General features: G+C 39.3%; 1 protein-coding gene across 1 annotated transcript in view; it reads left to right on the forward strand.

The window, feature by feature from the left end:
• LOC124605406 (E3 ubiquitin-protein transferase MAEA) overlaps window positions 1-21,944 on the forward strand; it is a 52,401-nt gene extending 30,457 nt beyond the window's left edge. Inside the window, exons 5-8 of the mRNA XM_047137054.1 lie at window positions 15,689-15,780; window positions 20,311-20,461; window positions 21,090-21,285; window positions 21,420-21,944. Coding sequence (XP_046993010.1) covers window positions 15,689-15,780; window positions 20,311-20,461; window positions 21,090-21,285; window positions 21,420-21,521 — 541 coding nt within the window. The 3' untranslated portion in view covers window positions 21,522-21,944. The remainder of the gene's footprint in view (window positions 1-15,688; window positions 15,781-20,310; window positions 20,462-21,089; window positions 21,286-21,419) is intronic.
• Window positions 21,945-24,615: the final 2,671 nt, after the last annotated feature.

Raw genomic sequence — 24,615 nt, forward strand, 5'->3', positions numbered from 1 at the left:
TAGGGTACTGTGTACATTAATGTAAACCGTTAACTTTTCCTCTTGTGTGTTCGCGCTATGTAACCAGTGATCTTGCTATTGGCTGACTATAACACGTGTTCTACGCTCTGAATAGCTGCTGTCATCGGCTGGGGAGATCTCGTGGCTTGAAATATGACTCGCTTACAAAAGGACATCTCAACCTTGGTTTCAACTCTCCGGAAACTAACGCACTGTGTTTGGTGCAATTCGAATTTATACTTTCGTAATCTGAAAATATGCAGTGTATACGCTGTTGCAAATCAAAGGTCTTTCCAAAACTTCTCTCCTTTTTTTAAATTAAAAATCACTCCAAAACTTCTTTGCCCCGTCTTTTTTTTTTTTTTCCGGGAATTTTTACGCGATTGTATAAAGCGTTAACCACTCAAAGGATTGATAAGTTCTACAGTTCCGACGGAAAATCTACAGAAAACCTACTGTCACTTAGCACAGAAAAAGTGTATTTTCGCCCGGGAAGAAGCATATTTTTTAAGTGGGATATCCGGGAGAAATCTGGGAATTTTTTTCCTTGTCCCCATATACACCCTGCAGATGATTTCAAAAAGTCATTCCAACCGCAAGGACCCTTCCTTGTCAGTGATTACCTGCATTTATTAAACTTCTTTTGTATAAAAATGTTTCATAGCCGTATTTTTATGTTTATTGGAATAATACAAATTGATTCAGTTAAAAGTAGCCTGCCTCCGCTTTGAGTGCGAATGCAGTATTTTGACTTCTGTGGTAGAGTAAACAGCTACAATAGTAGACAATTTTTTGCAGTTATTGATTTTTAGCATTGTTCTGTTAGCATTTGTTCATTTCATCAGTGTACTTAGATGTTTATCTTAGCAGTCTGCAAAATGACTTTCTCGATAGAAGAAAGAATTTAAATTGTGGAAGCATATGTAAAAAACAGGTTGAATTAAGCAAACTCGCAAAATTCTTGGGTTCAAGTATCTGGATAGAGGACTCTCAGCAAAGAGAGCAATACAGAGTCTGTATAAAAATTGGTGCACCTACAGATCTGTGCAAAATGTAAAATGACAAAGAATTCCTTCAATTTGCACACCAGAAGTTATTGCAGCAGACATTCACTGAAGAACTATTCAGAGCCCAAAGAAGTCTACATGTGAATTGACCCAACAGGCACATGTAAGCAGGAGGAATTGCCACGGGATATTGAAAAGTCTTGATTTGAAGGCATATTGTGTGTTGGTTGTGCAACAATTGTGAGAGGTTGATGGTCAGAAATGTGTTGATTACTGCAGATGGCTTTTGAATAACATCAGTGATAGTTTGTTAAACCCTTTCCATTACATCATGAGTGATGAAGTATTGTTTCATCTTTCTGGTCATGTGAGTTCACAGAACATGAGATACTGGGCAATGAAGAACCCTAACATTGTGTGTCAGCAACCTCTCCATTTTTTTTATATACATTTGGTGTGGTTTAACAGGCGCACACATCATTGGACCAATATTTTTTTGATTTTACCCTCAACATGCTTGCATATATGGAAATTTTTGATACATTTTGTGCTAAGCACACTGAATATGAAAGCTAGTACTGTTTTGTCCAGTAAGGTTTCCCTGGAACAAGTCCATGATGTTGTCAGTGAGGAATGAACTGTCAGAAACCATTTATGGCTATCGTGATCGTCGGATCTAACATGCGATTTTTTTCCTGTGGGGGTTGCTTGAAGAGCAAGGCCTATGAAACAAATCCACACACAATACAAAAACTGAAAGACATCATCAGTTGTGAAGTTGCTGCCCATGATATCTGAACTTTATGCTAGGTGTTTCTGAATATGCTTAGACATGCACAGCTGCGTATTGATGTTGCAGGGACTCGCCGTTGGGTCCTGCCCACTCGTCTCTTATAGGATGCCTAAAGGATGCTTCTTTCTCGGATAGAGATAAAACAATTCAAGCAAATCACATTAACGGTTTTTATTACAATAAAGTAGATTGACAAAACGTAACTTCGGTTTAGAGTGGTGTTGCAAGCGATGGGCAACATGCAAACAGTCAGTGTCCTTCTCTATATAGAATGTCCATGCAAGCAATTGATTTAAGGCACATTCTCAGTATAAAAGTTAGGATGACGGCTTTTCTTGTCTGGGTCTGCTCTGCTAGCACCGGTCTACTACTGTCCAGCCGAGGCTGGCAGGAACAGCGCTTATATTCTCTTCGGCTAGAGGCCGCTCATGTCATGGTGCGGTCCTAGTCGGTGAACTATTGGCTTACAGCCTTCTCTGCTCTTGCATTCTTCATCTTTGTGCCGGCTCTTATCGTTATGTCGGAACACTCAGTTTCAATGTCTTCTATAGATGTATTTTTCATTGTAAATAAATGGAAGTCCATTTCAGATCTTCATTCCTGTAATTTCACTGCATTTTGTTTATACATATGTGGTCTACTTTTATCTGTGCCACCATGTAGATGAGTATTACTTATTAATTTATGTGCTGTTGGTTTTGAAACTGTGAACTTTTTATGCATACACCATTTTTAATTTGACTTTATTAAGCTTTCTCTACGTATTACACACTGCTGACCAGTAAAATTGCAGCACCATGAAGACTGCATGCAACAAATGTCAATTTGTGAGCAAGTGTAGTATGTACATGCTTGGATACCTAAATTTGCAGCTCTTCGGGTCATGGACTATCAGCACGGGAACCATTGTTGCAGTTTCTGTAGGTATGGCAACAGAGGAGGTACATAGAGCATACGAAACAGAGTGATTCAGATACTGTCCTGGCCAGCACTTTTTATAGATGTCTCACCCATTGAAAACATCTAATCATGAGGTGCAACTAGGCAGGCATGCCACCACTCACCAGCCACTACAATTAATGAACTGTGGCGTAGTGTTCAAATGCCATGCAATCATGTGCCAGTATGTGTCATACCATCTCAGTTCGATTTGGTGCCCAGGTGGGTTAGAACCATTTTTACTGTCAGAGGTGGCAACACTGCATACTGAATTTTTCATGCTATACCTTCCCAAGTTATCTACAAATTTAATTATGTATTCTACTGACTATACAGTACATGCGTAATAATTGAAATTTCATTATTTGCTATCCTTTGTGGTGTTGGGATTTCAATTAATGGCTTGCAATGTATTTTAAAATTCTTAATTGTGAAGTATTACATTATGTATCATTTTTATTAAGCTAATCTGAACTGGACTCCCAGATTAAGATTCTAGTTGTTTATGAAATCTGTTGAGCGTAATATGATGGTTTTTGAGTCAAGTAGCACTGAAGATTCCCTCCAAGAATGGGAAGTTTTCATTTTCTGTACATCTTTTAATTGTGACATAACATCAACACAAAAAACAGATCATTTCCTTAATGTTGCTGAAAGTTTAATTGTAAAGAAACAGACTGCAGTGTAATAGGTGCAAACCAAAGCAAAACATAGGGCTGTCTGACACAGTGCTCCACTACAGACTGTTAACAAAGGTCCAAGCAAGGAATATGTTCCCAGTTATGTGAGTAGTTTGAAGACCTTTTAATTACAGAACCTAGAGTGTTGTCCTCAGTGGTGATTGTTCACCAGGGACAAGGATATGGCCAGGAGTGCACCAAGGAAGTGTGGTAAGAGTGCTCTTGTTCCTTACATACATAAACCATATGACGGACAGGGTGAGCAGAAATCTCTCTCTGTTCACTGATCGTACTGTAGTATATGGGCAAGTACTTTTATTGAGTGACTGTAGAAGCTTACAGGATGTCTTAGACAGAATTTCAATTTGGTATTATGAATGCCATTATGTTAATGCAGATGAGTATGAAAAACAATCTTGTAATGTTTGAATACAGTATTAGAGGTGCGCTGCTTGACAGTCACATTGGTTAAGTACCTGGACATAATTTTGCAAAGTGATGTGAAGTGGAACGAGTGTATAAGGATGGTACTAGCAGATGTGAATGGTCAGCTTCAGTTCATTGGGAGAGTTTCAGAAAAGTGGATCTTATCTATACAGGAGACCACCTCAGAGAACAGTAGAATGACCCATTCTTGAATACTCTTAAAGTATTTGGGATCCCAATCAGGTCTGATTAAAGAAAGACATCGAAGCAATTCAGAGGCATGTTACTGGGTTTGTATCCAATATGTTTGATCAACACACAGTTATTGCAGAGATGGTTCCTGAACTGTTGGGAATCTGTGGAGGGAGGATTGTTCTTTTCGGGAAATGCTATTGAGAAAATTTAGAGAACAGGCACAATACTACTGCCACCAACATATATTTCACATGAGGACATCAGAGAAATTAGGGCTCATATGGCAACCATTTTTCGCTCGTTCCATTTGCAACTGAAATAACAAAGGAAAGGACTCACAGTGGCTTTTGGTGTATATATATGTAGATGTAGCTGCAGATAAATCAAGGGATGTTGAATGAAATATGTTTCGCTTCCAAAATGGCAATGCATGAAGCACTGCTGTATCAAAATGTTATTGAAAGATCCCTCACAGAGCCCAAAGTAATTTTGCTCAAATGTAAAGGCTGTTAGTGACACCAAAGTTAGTGTCCCGTGGATGAGATGGATATGGGAATTGAGAGTAGCGCAGCAAAAGCAGAAATGATGACTTTTGTTTTCAAATGTCCATTTACAAAGAAAGCCCAGGATTATTGCACCACTTAATTATTGCAGCAGTACAGAGATTAGTGATATGGATATTATTGTCAGTAGTGTTGAGAAACAGCTGAAATAGCTTCCAGGCCCAACAGAATCCGTATCAGATTGTACACCAGATTTGCACTTGATAGCTCTTCTTTTAACCATAATATACTGTAGAGCCTTTTAGCAAAGAACTGTGCCCAGTGTTTGGAAGAAAGCATAGGTCACACCACTCCACAAGGATAGTAACAGAAGTGATCCACCAAACTACTGTTGAATACCCTTGACATCCATTTGTTGTAGAATCTTGGTACATGTTCTGAACTAAAATGTAATTAGGTATTTAGAAAGAAAATGATCCCCGCTGCGCCATCCAGCACGAATCCTGGGGACATCGATCATGTGAAACCGAACTTGTGCTTTCCTTGCATGACATGAAAGCATGGATCAAGCCCATCTGGTAGATGCAGTATTTCCTGACTTTGGAAAAGCGTTTGACTGGTATCAAAAGTAGGATTGTGTGGCATATTAAGCATTGTATTGTATGTGAACCGGGAGCCTGGAGATGACAGAGAGGCCCCGCCCCACTGCAGCTGCAGTGGGCTACAACCCCACAACTACCGCAGTCCACTTCACTTTTCCGCTGCACCACACTGAACCACTCTTTCAGGGTTATTGTGCGGTTCGGCCCCTGATGGGCCCCCCCCCCCCCCCCCCCAAGGGAATGTCTCGCAGCAGACGAGTGTAACCCCTGTGTTCACGTGGTAGAATAATGGTTGTGTATGTGTACGTGGAGAACTTGTTTGCACAGCAGTCGTCGACATAGTGTAGCTGAGGCAGAATAAGGAGAACCAACTCGCATTCACTGAAGCAGATGGAAAACCGCCAAAAACCATCCACAGACTGGCCGGCTCACTGGACCTCAACACAAGTCCACCGGGCGGGTTCGTGCCGGGGACCAGGCATGCTTTCCCAGTCCGGAAAGCCGTGCGTTAGATTGCACGGCTAACTGGGCGGGCCCATATGAAGCATAATTTGTGACTGTATTGAGGATTTCGCATTAGGGAGAACATAGCATGTTTTCTTGGATGTGTAGTTGTCGACAGATGTAGAAGTAACTTCAGTGTGCCCAAAGTAAGTGTGTTGGGTCCCCTGCTGTCAAATTATATATTAATGACTTGCAGACAATATTGTCATGTCAGAACCACAAGAGAGTTCAAATCTGAAGGTGGGGTTGTCAGTGAAGCATCACACTTAGAACTGAAAGAACATTTTCAGTGACACCAACATACAGCCAGAAAAGAACTTAAATGCTGGACAGAGAGTCAGTTTATTTATACAGTCATTGGATGTTCCATAGTGCTGGTACTTAAACATACATAAAATATTCTGTAATATACAAACATAAGATATTCAGTAATATTCTAGAAATGCTAAATACAGAATAACATGTCACTGATGGGGATCGGGTTCAAACTGGTGGTCCGCACCTTGCCAACCAGCGATGCTAACCAATATGTTATACTAAATGTGCCATAGCTTGCAGCATTGGAGCTAACTGCAGCACCCTGGATCTAGATCTTGTCAATGGTCCTCAGTATGATGGCATTGGATCCTTGCATTCTGGTCATGTTTTTACATCCTCTTCACTATGATGTTCATTGAAAGTAACCCCTCCCATCTACCCTCGTAGATTGTCAAGTGGTTCTTCAGTGGACCTCCCATCAACAATCTGTGCCCCCAGACTGTAGTAGGCCTTCATATGGTGGACATGGACAGTGTCTCTGCAATGTTTCTCTCTTGAGGAAGGGTTATAATTCTCAACTTCATATGTGGCATTTGACAAGTGACAGAGGATATGATACAGCCAAAAGTAGTGCTGTAGTAACTTTTTTGATTGTCCTGTTTTTTTGCAGAGTCGTAAGCATTCGAACGAAGACTTGTAGGCCGCTTGTTACTCCATGTTTGACATTGTAGTGCTCTTGTTCCTTCTCCTGGGCATCCAGTACCGATATGCAAGCCAGCTCTATTGCTTCTTCAATCATGGTCATGGGGTGTTTATGTAGTCATGCAGAGTATCATCCAGTTGGAACGGGAACAATGTTTCTATTGCTGTTTTGGCTTCAGAACCATGGAACCAAAAGAACAGGGTGAAGCTTGTATAGTTTTGTCTGGCTGTGTTGCATGTAAATGTCATGACAGTTATTATTATATCCCAATCATTCTGTTTGATATCAACACATATTAAAACCATACATGCCAATGTCTTATTGAAGAGTACTGTGAGGTTGGTACGCAGTTGTCACCCTGTGCACTATTTAACATGAAATCAGCTCTGATACTAGTCTCAAGTGCAAAATTTTTCCTTGATTAGAGATCACACAGGGTGTTCCGTGCTTGAAAATGATTTGTCTATGAGGAACTTTGTAATTTCAGAAGTTTCAGCAGTAGGCACAGCTTTGGTGGCAGCAAAGCTGGTTAATTAGTCAGTGCAGACTCTTCCATCAATTCCCATTGGTGAACTTCAGGAACCTCCCCAAGAAGTCAATTCCGGTTTAGTGGAATGACACTTCTTCAGATGGGACTAGTACCAGATAACCCAGAGGTAAACGTGGCACATGCGTTTGTCAGTCGCATTCCCTACAGTGGCTCACATGGTGTCTAACGGATCAGTAGAGATCTGGCCAGTGATATCTCCCTCTGATTTGGTCTAGACTCTCCACAGATCCAAGGTGATCAAATATTGGAGTAATTAATTGGAATTCTTCTGTGAAGGTTTCCTTCTTCTTTAGCCTTCTATAGTTTTCAGCAGTGCTGGGTCTTCCCTCTGTATAGCGGCAATGTCATTTAATGCAGCAATGACTGAAATTTTGTCTATATTTTGTTTTCCACTGAAGGGTCCCTTAAAAGAAGGTAAGGTCTTTCGTGCTTCTGTTGTCTTCTGTATACCATTGTGACATACTCCTGAAGCCTCAGTGCCCATCTTGTCATTTGACCCAGTGGATTCTTCAGGCTAGTCAGCCAGCAGAGAGAAAAATGGTCCATTGTGACAGTGAAGTGTTTACCAGAACAGCTTGGTGTATGTCTTCTGCAACTCCTTAGATAAAATGTGAGCTTTCGTCAGTTTTTGTCATATTGGGATTCACAATGTTGCAAATGGCCAAAACATTCTGTATCATTTTGCTGTGACATTGGGCCAAGTTCTTCAGTTGCTATTGTTGTTACCAAATGTTTTCTGCAGTTTGGTCCGGACTTTGTCCCAGCTATTGAGCTTCTCTTTGCTGTTTTTAACCAACTCTGGGTTGTGCTATGTAAATAACAAAAACAGAATTTTGCCACACATAAAGTCATCTCACTTACTGTATTTGATGGCTTGGTCAAATTCTTTCAGCCATTTCATCAGTCTAGTGTCGTCATAACTGCCATCTGCTTCACATCTCCTATGCAGCAAGCTATGTAAATTTAAGTATTAACTGTGTTTTTCTTATTTGTCACTTCTTTTTCCATATGTTTTTGCTTTTAGGAAGCTTTAATTTTCGAGTAGTAGTAATAGTATTCCATAGATTTCGTGTTTGTTTTGAATACAGCCCAGAGACAGTTAGTGCTTATTTTCATTGTTTCCAACTAGAAGTGTCTAATAACCACATTTAGTCAGCCAGTTACCTTTAGTGAATTAGCAGTCTAGTTAAGAGTTGATAACTTAACTTTCTACAGTAAATTGCCGATTTCTTAGGATGGATAGGATACGCGACTTCTGTGTACGGACGCAGGAGGAGCTGGCCGCTGTTCATGAACAGCTGAACGTGCTGATGGCCACGGTCAGGCGTCTTCAGGCTGCTGCCTCGGAGTGTAGCGGCAGTGGAGAGTCCGGTGTGTCACATGATACACCCCAGGTGTTGCATGCTTCACTCACGGTCCCTGCTGTAGAGACATCTTCGCGGGTACCGGTTGCGGTCGGGCCACCCTCTCCCCTAGGGGAGTGGCGGCTTCAACGCCGTTCGTGTCTCATGAGGCAGAGGGTCAATGTGGAGGCTGGCCGTGTGGCATCGCCCGCTCTGCCTGTGAATGGACATGTGGCCGCTCCTTCAGCAAGGTCCAAGCAGGCACACGGGGGGAGGGGTTTATTAGTGATTGGGAGCTCCAGTGTTAGGCAGGTGATGGAGCCCCTTAGGGAAATAGCGGAAAGATCGGGGAAGAAGGCCAATGTTCACTCTTTCTGCTTGCCGGGGGGAGTCTCATCCGAGATGTGGAGGAGGCCCTGCCGGTGGCACTAGAGAGCACTGGGTGCACTCGACTGCAAATTGTTGCTCATGTTGGCACCAATGACTCCTGCCTTCTGGATTCAGAGGTCATCCTCAGTTCATACAGGTGGTTGGCGGGGTTGGTGAAGGTGGGAAGCCTCGCTCGTGAGGTGGGATCTGAGCTAACTATTTGTGGTATCATTCCCAGAACCGATCATGGTCCTCTGGTTTGGAGCCAAGTGGAAGGCTTAAACAAGAGGCTCAGACAATTCTGCGGAGATGTGGGGTGCAAATTTCTCGACCTCCACTATCGGGTGGAGAAATGTAGGGTCCCCTGAATAGGGCAGGCCATCGGCACATTCAGCTGTTCGTGAACAGCTGCCAGCTCCTCCTGCATCCGTACACAGCAGTCACACATCCTATCCATCTTAAGAAATCAACAATTTCCTGTAGAGAGTTAAGTAATCAACTTTCAACTAGACTGCTAATTCACTAAAGGCGACTGGCTGACTAAACTGTGGTTACTAGACACTTCTTGTTGGAAACAATGAAAATAAGCACTAACTGTCCCTGGACTGTATTCAAAACAAACACGAAATCTATGGAAGCGGGAAGCGGCTACAAGGGTAGCGGAGTACGTGTGGATTGCACATGTGGGTTTTTTAGGTTAAAGAATTCCCTCCCTAGGTCCGACAGGACGCCTCCTGAGACACGTCAAGGTAGCAGTAGGCAAAATGCAATAGGGAATGACAATATTAATGTGGTAATAGTAAACTGCAGGAGTGTCTATAGAAAGGTCCCAGAATTGCTCTCATTAATGAATGATCACAATGCCCACATAGTACTAGGGACGGAAAGTTGGCTGAAACCAGATGTAAACAGTAATGAAATTCTAAACTCACATTGGACTGTATACCACAGACAGGCTGGACAGTGAAGGGGGAGGCGTTAAAAAGTGCAATAGTATCGAAGGAAATTGACGGAGATCCGAAATGTGAAATAATTTGGGTGAAGGTCATGGTTAAGGCAGGCTCAAACATAGTAATTGGATGTCTCTGTAGACCCCCTGGCTCAGCAACTGTTGTGGCAGGACAGGAAATTTTGGAAAATATTTTGAGTAGATTTCCCAATCATGTTATAGTTCTGGGTGGAGATTTTAGTTTACCAGATATAGACTGGGAGACTCAACGTTTATAACAGGTGGCAGGGCCAAAGAAACCAGTTAAATTTTTTTAAGTGCATTATCTGAAAACTAACTTGAGTAGTTAAACAGAGAACCGACTCGTGGCGATAACATATTAGACCTTCTGGTGACAAACAGACCCGAACTATTTGAAACATTCAATGCAGAACAGGAAATCAGCGATCATAAAGCAGTTGCAGCATCGATGATTTCAGCCGAAAATCAAAATATTAAAATAGTTAGGAAGATTTTTCTTTTTAACAAAAGTGACAAAAAGCAGATTTCAGAGTACTTGGCAGCCCAACACCAAAGTTTTATCTCAAGTACAGGTTAGTGTTGAGGATCAGTGTACAAAGTTCAAAACCATCGTACAATATGCATTAGATGAGTATGTGCCAAGAAAGATCATAAGAGATGGAAAAGAGCCACCGTGGTACAACAACAGATTTAGAAAACTGATATGGAAGCAAAGGGAACTTCACAGCAAACATAAACATAGCCAAAGCCTTGCAGACAAACAAAAGTTACACGAAGCGAAATGTAGTGTGAGGGCGGGGGGCTATGTGAGAGACGTTCAATGAATTCGAAAGTAAAGTTCTATGTACTGACTTGGCAGAAAATCCCAAGAAATTTTGGTCTTATGTCAAAGCAGTGGGTGGATCAAAAAAATTGTCCAGACACTCTGTGACCAAAATGGTACTGAAAGAGAGGATGACAGACTAAAGGCCAAAATACTAAATGTCTTTTTCCAAAGCTGTTTCACAGAGGAAGACTGCACTGTAGTTCCTTCTCTAGACTGTCACAGAGATGACAAAATGGTAGATATCAAAATAGATGACAGAGGGATAGAAAAACAATTAAAATCGCTCAAAAGAGGAAAGGCCGCTTGACCTGATTGGATACCAGTTCGATTTCACACAGAGTACGCGAAGGAACTTGCCCCCTTCTTGCAGCGGTGTACCATAGGTATCTAGAAGAGTGTAGCCTTCCAAAGGATTGGAAAAGGGCACAGGTCATCCCCGTTTTCAAGAAGGGACGTCGAACAGATGTGCAGAACTATAGACCTATATCTCTAACGTCGATCAGTTGTAGAATTTTGGAACACATATTATGTTGGAGTAAAATGACTTTTCTGGAGACTAGAAATCTACTCTGTAGGAATCTGCATGGGTTTCGAAAAAGACGATCGTGTGAAACCCAGCTCACACTATTCGTCCACAAGACTCAAAGGGCCATAGACACGGGTTCCCAGGTAGATGCCGTGTTTCTTGACTTCCGCAAGGCGTTTGATACAGTTCCCCACAGTCGTTTGATGAGCAAAGTAAGAGCATATGGACTATCAGACCAATTGTGTGATTGGATTGAAGAGTTCCTAGATAACAGAACGCGGCATGTCATTCTCAATGGAGAGAAGTCTTCCGAAGAAGGGGTGATTTCAGTTGTGCTGCAGGGGAGTGTCTTAGGACTGTTGCTGTTCACAATATATATAAATGACCTTGTGGATAACATCGAAAGTTCACTGAGGCTTTTTGCGGATGATGCTGTAGTATATCGAGAGGTTGTAACAATGGAAAATTGCACTGAAATGCAGGAGGATCTGCAACGAATTGACGCATGGTGCAGGGAATGGCAATTGAGTCTCAATGTTGACAAGTGTAATGTGCTGCAAATACATAGAAAGGAAGATCCTTTATCATTTAGCTACAATATAGCACATCAGCAACTGGAAGAAGTTAATTCCATAGGCATTAGGAGTGATTTAAAATAGAATGACCATATAAAATGCCAGACTGTGATTCATTGGAAGAATCCTAAGGAAATGCAGTCTGAAAACGAAGGAAGTGGGTTACAGTACATTTGTTTGCCCACTGCTTGAGTACTGCTCACCGGTGTTGGATCTGTACCAGATAGGGTTGATAGAAGAGATAGAGAAGATGAAAAAATGTATTTCCTGTGACTACGATATCAGTAATGCATGAATCAGTCAAGTTGAACAAATTCCTGGGTTTAACCAGTTGTACAGACATAAAATGAAATAATCACATAGTCTCTGTTGTGGATAAAGCAGGTGGCAGACTTCGTTTCATTGGTAGAATATTAGGAAATACAATCAGTCTACAAAGGAGATTGCAGGTAAAAGTTGTTAGGGACCCATCTTAGAATACTGCCCAAGTATGTGGGACTTGTACCAGTGATCAAATTTGTCGACAAATGGGAGAGTGCCACACAGATATTGAAAAACCTGCTCAGGGAAACATTTGAAGGTAGACACAAACTTTCCCTTGAAATCTTACTTATAAAATTTTAAGAACCTCTGTAAACTGATGAATCTAGGAATATGCTACAGCCCATACTTACAGCTTCCACAGGAATCATGATGACAAGATTGTACTAATCACAGCACTCATAGAAGCATTTAAGCAATCATTCCTCCCGTGCTCTGTAGATGAACGGAACGTGGAAAAAGTCCTAGTTGGTATAACAGAAAGTACACTCTGCCAGGCATTTCACAGTGGTTTGTTGATGTGGGTTTGGATCTACATGTCAAATGTATGGTTTGGATCGGGCTGTTCCAGCACAAGAGCTCAGCTGTGATCAGCCAGTTGCCCATGGGCACCGGTGGGCAGGAGTGAGTTAACAGCTTGCACCCGTGTGCTCAATGTCAGGTGGACAGTGCTGGGCAAGCAGCTTACATGGAGCACTGTGCACAAAACATTGCCTAGGTAGGAGACCATGTACAAGGCAGTGCAGGGTGACTGGTTATAATTAACAAAAACTTTAATGTAATCCAAACATATGAACATTTTATTTAGTTTGAGAAATACATTTCCGTTTATTCACAGTTAATGAAATATTGGGTGTTAATCCTCAAGCTGGCACAAGATGCAGAATACTCGTAAGTTTTGAGTTGTGCAGCTGGGACCTTTCTGCAGCTTATACTCTCTTCAGCTTTTACTCTCTTCAGCATAGAAAAGAGTTGTTTGCAACCAAATGTGGAGCCAAATATAGATATAACGTCAGCTGCATTCCTGTGTAATTTGCAAAAGGCCTCTGCATGAAGATCCCAATACCTTCTTACCAAATTTGTGGTGTTGTAACATCTGTCTTTGAGCAGTGTGCTGTTTAAAAAATCAGCTTTGATGAAGTTGTACAATAAATTGTTGATAATCATCAAAACTTCTCTCTTCAGGCAATTGAAGGGATGAAAAACACTTGAAAAAGTTAAGATTCCACTATCAAGTCGCCTTTCAAATAGATGAAGTTTGCCCATGAATGCGTTAATTTTATCACACATATCAATAATTAATAGATCCTTTCCTTGAAGTGAAGTGACTTATTTAAGCTGTTTAGATGTCTTGTAATGTCAGTTAGGAAGGCCAAGCTTGCCTCCCGTGTCTTGTCATAGACTGACGGCTGCCCCTCTCCTTTCATTTCCATGAACAATGCAATTCCTTCCTGAATTGTGAAAAATGCATTGATAATACTGCATCTGCTAAGCCACCGTGCTGTGCAGTCATAAGGAATATCGCCTTAGGCTGCTGCCAGGTCATGCAAAAAGCCTTTGATTGACACTGTGGTGCCCTCCAAAATTTGTGCACGTCACCACAACCTTAATGACATTGGCACATTTCACACTTTCGGGACAAATAGCTTCCTGGTGGATGGAAACAGTGTATACTTGATATTTCTTTTCAAAATTCTGTCTTGATATTTTCCTTCAGACGAGTCACAAAACATTGCTGGCTCTCAACCATTTGTGGTGCACTGTCTATTGCCTCAGAAGAGAGCCTGTCCCATGGCAAGCATGTTTCCTACAAACTCACAGACATCATCAAATATGCTGTGACCTGTGGTTGTGTACTCCATCAGTATCACATCTAGCAGCTCCTCAGAATCCTGTAGTTCCAGATATTATGAGCTGAGCAAAATCTGTGACATCTGTGGTTTTTTCAAGGGCTAGCAAAAAAGCTATTAAAGTCTGGCACTTTTGCTTCAGTTGATTTTCCAAATCCATGCCCAATCATGGATCTGATGAGATACCGTTTGCTTGGAGGTGCAAACTCCTTCAACTTTTATAAGCTTTGCTGGCACTAAGCACTCGATGATGCCAAGCAGACATGATCTCACCAAAGACCTATTTAGAATGGTCTTCCATTTCAGTTGCCGCAAGGATGTGTGCAACTTAGTAGTTTACTCGAAGTGCCGCACCAGTTGAAACTTCGTCATCGTCAGAAACCTACAATAGCTGTATAACACATCTGTAAAAAAATGAAATCAATATGTATACAGAGCTTGTAGAAGTATGTATTCATTTGTTATATTTATTTATTTTGCATCATATTGACCTATTCTGAACTACTTCCTTCAGTTTAACAAAGCATTTTCCTGCATTACTATCCAGCTCATTGTACTGCTTCACATGAAGAGACATGTAGTGATATGCTGTATATTATACTCCTTCATCGTATTCAGAATTTCAGGACACAGATGATACTGAGGCAACCCATATTTCTCAACAAACAAAAACCTCTCTTCCCAACTTTGTGAAAATGGCAACAGGCTCCTTATAGAACTCATTGTGATCACTATGTCCACTACAAAGCACAAGGTGTAACTAAGCAACAGGCATGTGTGGTGAAATGGACCTTTGCGGGTGGCCTAACCCCTAATGCCTGGTCGCTGGGCAAGCCCATCTAAGCCCATGGGTGCCCATGTCCCATGGGGCTGACTAGCAACAGCCTGGTTTAGATCTACATGTCAAATGTATGACCAGGTTTTAACAGTTTGTCACCTTGTGATTAACTTTCAGTGTGGACTGCATCCATATTAATGTGGTATTGCAGTACTACAAGATGTATGAAAACATGCAGACTGTAGCTGTAGCCAGGGAAGTTAGGATTTAGGGTTTCCTAAATTACTTCAAGCAAATACGGGAGTGATTCCTTTGAAAAGTTTGTCAGTTTTCCTCCTCCTCCTCCTCCTCCGCCTCCCCCCCCCCCTCCACCCTCCTTCCCAATAGTGAACTCGTTCCCCAAGGGGAATTAACTCTTTAATCTCCATTCATGTGCTACCTATGCGCCTTACTGAGTTTGTATGGGATGTAGCCAGATAACAGCAGTGTTGTGAGGATGGAAAATGAAGTCACCTTGCATACACCATCTTTGAAATAATTCCCATACCTTTGTTTTTGGGGTGGACACATTACAGCATATTGCATCACATTATTCCATTTGTACTTTGTCATTGTGTTCTGTTTTATATTTGTACCATTAGTTTTCATATTATTAGTCATTTGCTGTGTATTAAGTACTTTGCTGTGATTTTCTTAACTGTTAAATTTTCAAAAAACACTTGTATTATTACAAGATAATGCCACAACACGGCACCTTCAGATAATGTATGTAATAATTGTTGTTCCTCAACTTACCAATTGCTTATCCAATATTTCTTCAACGTGTGTGCACATTCTAGATTTTGGAAATAAGTGTGAAAGTAATTTTGGATAGATTCCATGTCTTAAGCAAAACATCATCTTATATGTCTTTGCAAAGTAGCAAATATGCATCAGTTCAGTTGTTAAGAAAAATTCATCAATTTCTTAGGCATGCCCGTAAACATTTCTCGAGTTTTGAAGAGGAGCAACTCCAAGATGTGCAGCATTGTATGGCCCTTTTGGCATTTCCAACAAATACAAGTAAGTTATCTCAAATTTTAACGCCTTTCGCTATTCATTATTATATGATACTTTTTATGATTATACCATCTAAAAGAGCATTTGAATATAAATTTCATTATCTTTTCATGTTCCAGAGTCTCCTCATGTGTGTACTTTGTTGTTTCTTTGTTATTCTGCCCACTTTTGCTTTTGTCTTGTGGTTTCTATTGATGTTTTTTGATGGTATTTGTGAAATTTTCTCTGTCTTCCATTTCGTGTAATGTCGAGTCCTTTATCCACTTCATTTTTCCCATCTGAATAGCTTACTTCAAGAACTTTTCTTGTTCTTTACCTGAACATATCTGTGAATCTGCATGTGTATGTATAAATTTCAGATGTTGCTCTCTTCATACAAATTCCTTCTTTTTATTGGTGTAAAATTATTTAGATATTTTTGCATCACCATTTTTTCATTATTTATAATTTTATTCCACCAATTTGTGTTGTTTCTACTGCTGTTATTTCTGCTGCATATACTGTTTCCAGAAGTACACTGTCTGATCAAAAGTATTCAGACAACTCTATGTAATTCGGTATTGACCACTAGATGTCCTGAGAGGTGGACCTGCCAGTATAAAAGGAGGAAGAGAGTACTGTGTTCTCAGTAGAGAAGCAGTAAGAGCAGAAATGGGCTGTCAGGAAAGCTGTGACTTTGAATGCAGGAGGTTGAAATTAGCTGTACAGATAATCTGCAACAATCAGCAGAGTTCTCTAACTGGGGAGGTATCAAGAATGGTGTCCATCAGGGTTTAGTCTTGGGTCCCACATCGTTCTTAATATATATTAATGACTTGCCACTCTATATTCATGAAGATGCAAAGCTAGTTATTTTTGCTAATGATACAAGTATAGTAATCACACCCAACAAGCAAGAATGAGGAAATTGTAAATGATGTCTTTCAGAAAACTATTAAGTGGTTCTCTGTAATGGACTCTCACTAAATTTTGAGAAAACACAGTTTATACAATTCTGTACAGTAAATGGCATAACACCATTGATAAATATAGACTATGAACAGAAGTCTGTTGCTCAGGCAGAATACTCAAAATTTCTGGGTGTGTGCATTGATGAGAAATTGAACTGGAAGAAAGACATCGATGATCTGCTGAAACGGTTAGGTTCAGCTACTTTTGCTATTAGGGTTATTGCAAATTTTGGTGATAAACATACAAGTAACTTAGCCTACTATGCCTGTTTTCATTATCTGCTTTCATATGGCATCATATTTTGGGGCAATTTGTCATTGAGAGAGAGAGAGAGAGAGAGAGAGAGAGAGAGAGAGAGAGAGAGAGGGAGAGAGAGAGAGAGAGAGAATTCATTGCACAAAACATGTAATCAGAATAATAACTGGAGCCCTCCCAAGATCACCTTGCAGACATTTGTTTAAGGTACTCGGGATATTCACAGTACCTTCACAATACATATATTCACTTATGAAATTCATCATTAGTAACCTGTTCCAGTTCAAAAATAACAGTGAAGTGCATAGCTACAACTCTAGAAGAAAGGATGCTCTTCACTATTCTGGATTAAATCTCACTTTGGCACAGAAAGTGGTGAATTATGCTGCCCCAAAAGTCTTTGGTCATTTGCCAAACAGTATTAAAAGTCTGACAGATAGCCAACCAACATTTAAAAGCAAGTTAAAAGAATTTCTGAATGACAACTTTTTCTACTCAATAGATGAATTCTTAGATATGAATTAGTAACTGTAAAAAAAAAAAAATTAATTATTTTGTACAAAGAAAACATATGTTAAAGTGACATGTTACACATCATTACGAAATGCCATTTCCATGATCTGTGGAACAAGGATTAATGTAATGTAATGTGGATTTGTCGCTGGATGTCACCTAAGTAACAAATCTATCAGAACATTGCAACCAATCCAAAGCTGCCCAAGTTAACTCTCAGTGATGGGATTAAGTGGAACAGCAAAGGAACAACCACAGCTAAACTCAGACCAGGTACACTTATACTCATGAAAAGGGACAGATGAGAATTGCGGAGGGTGGTTGTAAAAAATTGCATGAAATCAGCAGAAGGAATCGCTCATGAGTTCAGTAGTGCTACCAGCTGTCCTACTAGCACAATGACTGTGTATAGGGAGTTTAAAAGGAATTGAGATAGAGTGGTTGAGCAGCTCCTTACAAGTCACACTTTTCTGTTTTCGAAGCTAACCATTTCTTGAGCTGGTTAAAAGGGAACACTGCTGGACAGTGAAAGACTGAAGATTGGTGTTCTGTAGTGGTGAATAAGTACTATACCCTTGGCAATCTGAGGGGTGGGTTCGGGTTTGGAAAATGCTCAAAGAACGTTACCTGCCATAATTTGTAGTGCCAACAGTAAAATACAGAAGAGGTGGTGTGCGGTATGAGGGTGTTTATTTGGTTAAGGTGTGGTCCCCTTATTGTGCTTAAGAAAACACTAAATGAGGAAGGATTTGAACACATTTTACAGCATTGTACAGTAGAGGAACAGTTCAGAGACTATACTCATTAACAAGACAGTGCACCTTATTACAAAGCAGCATCTGTGAAGCAATGGTTTTTGGATAGTAATATTGGCTACTAATAGGTGTCCAGATACTTCTGATCTGATAATATATGGTTATGTTGTATTGTCTTATATTTTATGCTGATGAATTTTGTTGTAAATTCCATGTGAGCATCTATGCTTTTGGAGTTCCAGATTCTTTCTTGATTAACCCATTGAGTTAATTCCTGATGGTTGAGTTATTTGAAATAAGGGACTTATGCAAATTTCTTATTGGTTATTGCTGTGAACAGATTGTCCTGTAGCAACTTGCAATTTACTGTATTTTTCACATGAAATTTGTAAATTCGTTTTTTATGTAGCTTTTTCTCTATTGTCCTAAACATATTCTCAGTAGCTCATGAGGATTGTGACATCATTTTCAAATGCCAGGCTCCTCACGTTGCTTTCTCGTGTGTCCTGATAATTTTCTCAAGAACAATGATAAAGATCAGGAATAAGAACCTGTCATGCTGCTGCACTTCAGTTTTGATCTCAGATGACATGGAAATTTCTCTCTTGATCCAAAATTTTTCAAGTTTGTTGAAGAAAACCTGTCAGTCTGTGGAGTCATACCCCTTCTTGAAATTCATAAAGAGGACCACTGTATTTCTGCTATTTCCCACCTGAAGAATTGTCTTAAGATTCCAGAACTGTTCTATGCAGGAGCATCTGTTGTAAAAATGTACCTGGTACTCTACCTGGAGATCTCCCTTATCTTTTGAGTTTGTTTGGGGGCTTTGATCTTTGATATAACTTTGTAGGTGACTAGCAAGAGATATAGACCTAAAGAATTACATAAGAATGTTGCACCTTCTCCCCCGCCACCTTTCTTGTGAAGTGTATGAGTGCACATCCCCAGTCAAAAGAGATTTGTTTGATTTTCCATAATTCTGCTATTTTCTTTTCATTGTTTGCATAAAAATTTTCATCATTCAGCTCCAGAATTCTGCAATAATTCTGTCTTCATATGTGAATATTTTATTAAATAATATATGCTATTTCCATGATGGTTGGTAGTTTAGTTTTCTTATTGAAATTGTTCTACAGCTTAATAGTGTAAATAGTCAGCAGTGAGTCTTAATTCTGCTTCATAATACACACAGTCAGCAGTCAATTGAAATTCTGAAATTCTAGAAAGACTGTATATGTAAACTGAAATCTGATTACAGTCGAGTATATCATATATGTACACTGTTAAATTAAGAATTAAAATGTGTGGACAGTTTGTGTGTATTTAAGAGAAGAGATGTTTGATGCCACATAGAGTAAACACGCTAATAACAGACTGAAAATGTAGCAAGAAATTAAACATAAGAAAGTCAAACAATGGAAACTCCAAGTTGGAAAATGAACAATATAAGGAAAAGGTAGATTGCTGCTCACTGTAAATATGACACACAGAGTTGCAGACTGACATCTCCTTGCCACACAGCCTCCCTGCCAGAGATGCTGGACATGTGTGTGTGTGCAGTGTGCTTGCTTCTATGAACGAATGTGTCTTTTTGTTGTGCCTGTATGCAACTCAGCATGTCACATTTATGGGTTAGTTGCAATCTGTCTTTTCCTTCTACTGTTTAGCACCAGAGAGCACTTTTAATACATATGACCATAACTTTTTTCCCAGTTATTTGTACTTCATAAAGAAATGTAGCCAGTATTTGTCTTTATTGTTGACTGCAACATTTATGTGTACACTTGTGATTGTATCCATGTTGCTTTGGTTAGAAATCACTTCTGTTGTTTTAGGGGCTAAGATAATAATATTATTACAGTTGATTATCATGAGGAAAGTAGAAATGTAAAGTGCCAGTTTTACAGCTCTATCTAGACCATTTTTACTAATAATACTAACATTTTGTTGTATCTCCTAAATTTGGTACACCTTACAGCAAGATGTAACTGTAGGTGTAAGTAGATGGAAATTAATTCTGTGTAACTAATATAAATATTCTGATTTCTTTCTCTTGCAGCTCTTTCACCGTATAAGGAGCTGCTGGATGAAAGCCGATGGGAACGGTTGGTGGAACAGTTCCGGCAAGAAAATTATAGGCTGTTCCAGTTAGCTTCCCAGTCTGTTTTCACAGTTGCCTTGCAAGCTGGACTGTCAGCCCTAAAGACACCATATCCTTTTTTCATTGCAGTAGTTTGTAGTAGTAGGTAGTTTGTGACTTGATCCTTATTGTGTGTACATCTGGGTTCCATGGCTGTTTTTACATTCAGTAAAACATTTGTAGCCATGTGACCAGATAATCATGTTTTTCTGACCAGTATTTCAGCCACTGTTGCAAGGTGACTTCATCAGGATGGTTTATTTAGTGCTGGGCCAGTGCCTTATTGAAATCTCATACAGAGTAAGCACACCCTGTTCAGTCAGTTTGTCAAGAATGTCACTGAACACTACCCCTGCATTTGCGGATAAAAGCCAATAGGAAATAAAACACAAACTACTATCAGTAAAGGATTTCAGTTCTATCCGACCATTCAATGAAAAACAGAGTTCAATGATGATGTTGACAGACAGCCACAAGGAGCAGGATGAAATTGCTCTACACAAGATGTGAATGTGGCACTTGCCACTTGATGGAGGTCACTTAACAACACTGGTTAAAACATTGGTCTGCAAAAATGATGATGCATTCAAACTTTAACCTGGTGCTTATTAAGACTTTTGTGTGTATGTTGTTCTGACTACTTATAAATATTGAAAAAAAGAAAGAAAGTAGCTGTATGAGCCTTAACGGACTATCACTCAGTGTTACAGTCAGAATCGAGAAAGTCGGAACCCAAGTTGCCCTGTGTGCCAAGAGTCACTGAATGAGCTAGCTATGCCATTACCTTTTGCACACTGCTCTCAGTCTCGCTTAGTTTGTGCTATTTCAGGCCTTCCATTGAATGAGCACAATCAGCCAATGATGTTGCCAAATGGCTATGTTTATGGTGAACAGGTGAGTTGTCCAAAAATTCTCAGTTTATAACTTATTATTATTATTATTATTATTATTATTATTATTACCATTATTACTACTACAATTGTTAATGTTGTTATTATTTCACTGTTGATATCCGAGATTTGTTGCAGGCTTTGGAACAGATGGCAATGGAGAACAATGGTCAGATAGTGTGTCCTAAGACAAAAGAGGTCTTCCCCTATATAAAGCTGGAAAAAGTATTTGTAATGTAAAATATTTTGTACACCTTCAGGTGCTGCGTTGTTACTACTCCCAAATTAAAATGTTAATATTTGATCTGTTCACTCTTTTATGTTTGTTTTACTTTTTTACATTGGTATGTATTGTATGAGACTTGCACATCATGGTTGAAATCTACAACAAAATCTGTATAAATGTTATAACATGATTTAATTTGTATCAATGTTCACATTACTTAACTATTTGCATGATGGTTCCTGCAATATTTCTGGGTTCTTGCAATTTGATTATAATGTTTGAAAATGAAGTATTTAATATTCCTCTGATGTGTATCACTGTCAATATTTGTAAATTCAGGGAGGAATGCTGTGTATGTGTCATAAAAAGTGTAATGTTTTGTATATGTGTATATACATATCTGAGAAGTAATAAAGAAATTGCATAGGAAAGAATAAGCCACTGTGTACAGAAATTGTTTTGTTGTACTGATGACTCCTTTATCTAGATCAGACCCCAGTGGTAGGCATATCTGTTGGTAAAATTATTCTTATACCACTAGTTTTTACATTAGATACACTGACAGTTCATCACTCCATTAGTGCTCTATCCAATTTATATTTCTCAGAACTTCATCAATTATGACATAATTGGACATAATTACAAGTAATTTTCTAACAAACTTTATAGCAAGGTTTTAAATTTTTGAAAGAACTGCTCATTTTTGGCTGTTGAGTTCAATTTGCTATGTAAAATCTATCTTCTAACATCAAAACCACCTATATTTTTACTTGATTTTGTTCTAGCTTTCCCCAGCTGTGAATTTTCAACCTTTCCCCTCAGATCTCTCTCCTTCTCATAGACTTGTCACTGAACATTTTTTTTTTCTGTCAATTAGTATAACTCATCATTTTTGTTGTGGACTCAATGTTTATTGAAAGCAAGCTAACAACACATTCACAGTATGGTTGTAATCAAACACCAGTCACTTTATGAGTAATTTAGAGGTATCATTTTATCCATTACCTCAAACCCTCTTTATCTAACTAAGTTAAATGTTAAAATTTTTGTGATGTGATGGCTGCAATTAGGTGCTCACACTCCATTATGTGACGGTACTCCTAAGTACTTCCTATTCAATTTCACTTCATTCTTCATATGTAATGGTAATTCTCGCTGTCAGTGTCAAAATATTTCAAACTTTTAATAAATATTTATACAGCAGCAGACTAAAGTATAATGTTTACTGCATTCTGATATCAGCTTGATGACTTAGGATGGGAATCTCTCTCTCTCTCTCTCTCTCTCTCTCTCTCTCTCTCTCTCTCTCTCTCTCTCTCTAGCAAAACTCTAAAAAAGACCTAATTAATGTTTTCCATGGCTTTCCTTAATATGTTAAGGCAACTACCAGGAAAGTACAAAAGTAATTTCTCACCTATTCTTTCCCCATCCCAAGCTTGTGTTCAGTCTCTGATGAAATCACTGACAGTGGAAAATCACTCTCTCCTCCTCCTCCTCCTCCTCATCATCATCATCATCATCATTGTTGTCATCATTGTCACTATCATCATTCACTGATGCAAGGTACTGACTGTCATTGCACAACAGTTCAATGTGGGGTCAGAGTGTACAGAAGGAATCTTGTTATTTGTTCTTAAAAAATATTAAAGAAAAAGAAAGCATTGTGGGAGCATGTAATGTTAGCCAACCAGCATCTCTGAGGTAATTAAACCACGATATTAAAGAGCTGAAGAAAAAAACTAACAAACTTTTTAATTACTTCCTTATCACCATCTAATTATTTAATTAGCTGATTAATGACACAATCAAGAGAAAGCACCATGACGCAATTAGCTATTAGTTCAAAACATTAGCCGTTACTATGATGTGTGATAAGTAATTCAACAAGTATTTATTAGAAAGTTCTCTATTCTTTGATTACTGTACCAAGTCATTTTGTTTGGGAGTGCAGAGTTAACTTCAGTGACTTCTCCCTCTTAAATCATTACCAATGTATTGTAAGAAGAGATGAAACCAGTTAAGTCATAACAACAGTCAGAAACATAGAAAACAACTTACTAAATAATAAAGACAGAGTTGTCTACATTTACATAAACAAGACTGCTGCTACAGTTGTGTGGAACTCTTAAGAGGGTATTGAAAATCGTTTTTTCACACACTGGTGGGTGGCATATAAAATGTGTAAGCTTGATCATGCCCAAGAGGATAAAATTAGCTTGCAGCAAGTGACCAAAGTGACATCCAATTCAAAGGTTGCACCTGGACATTGAGCCACATGAACTTATTACCAGAACCTATACATATACAGGATTTTTAAAAAAAAGTTGAGTATTTTGAGAGATTGTAGCACCCACCAAAACAAGGAAAAAAGTCAAGTAAACATGGGGCCCAAAACAACTATCTTAAGACTTCATTTTATGATACTGTGACAGATGTCTTCTGCTGAAAATTCTTTGCTTTATATGTTTTGGGAGGAGTCAGTATTGGACCAAAACAAGAAAAAAAGTCCTGTAAACATGGACTCTAAAATGCGTACCTTATGAGCCACAAGCACTTAACAAGAGACGTGTTTCACAGCAGCAAAAATCAACAAGTGCTCACAGCTCTGAAAGTATGCATTTTAGAGCCCATGTTTGCTGGACTTTTTTTCTTGTTTAACACGATGTACACACATTCTCTTTCTACATGTCTTATAAATTGAATCCCCAGCTGCCTTTTTCTGCCTATATAAGGGGTATCCAAAAAAAGACAGAATTATTTTTTAAAAGCTATATGTTTTTGACAAACACTATTGCACAATCTCTGATGGTGTCGATCATCTACATATATTGTCTGCTAGCCACCAAGCTCTTAAATTTTTTCAATATTTTCATCAGTTTGGGCAGTTGATGGACATCCAGAAGGAGGTTAGTCATCAATCGACATGTTGCCATTTTTAAGTCGAGCAAACCACTCACACACTTTGAGTTTTTCCCATAGCATCACCTTGGTAAGCTGTTATCAAAATTAAAGCAGTTTCAGCAGCATTTTTACCGAGTAGAATACAACATTTCAGTTAAACCTGCCACCATAAAAACAAATCAAGGACAAAATAATGCTACCAAAATA

This window comes from Schistocerca americana, chromosome 3 (genome assembly GCF_021461395.2).
Source record: "Schistocerca americana isolate TAMUIC-IGC-003095 chromosome 3, iqSchAmer2.1, whole genome shotgun sequence".
Classification (NCBI taxonomy): Eukaryota; Metazoa; Arthropoda; class Insecta; order Orthoptera; family Acrididae; genus Schistocerca; species Schistocerca americana.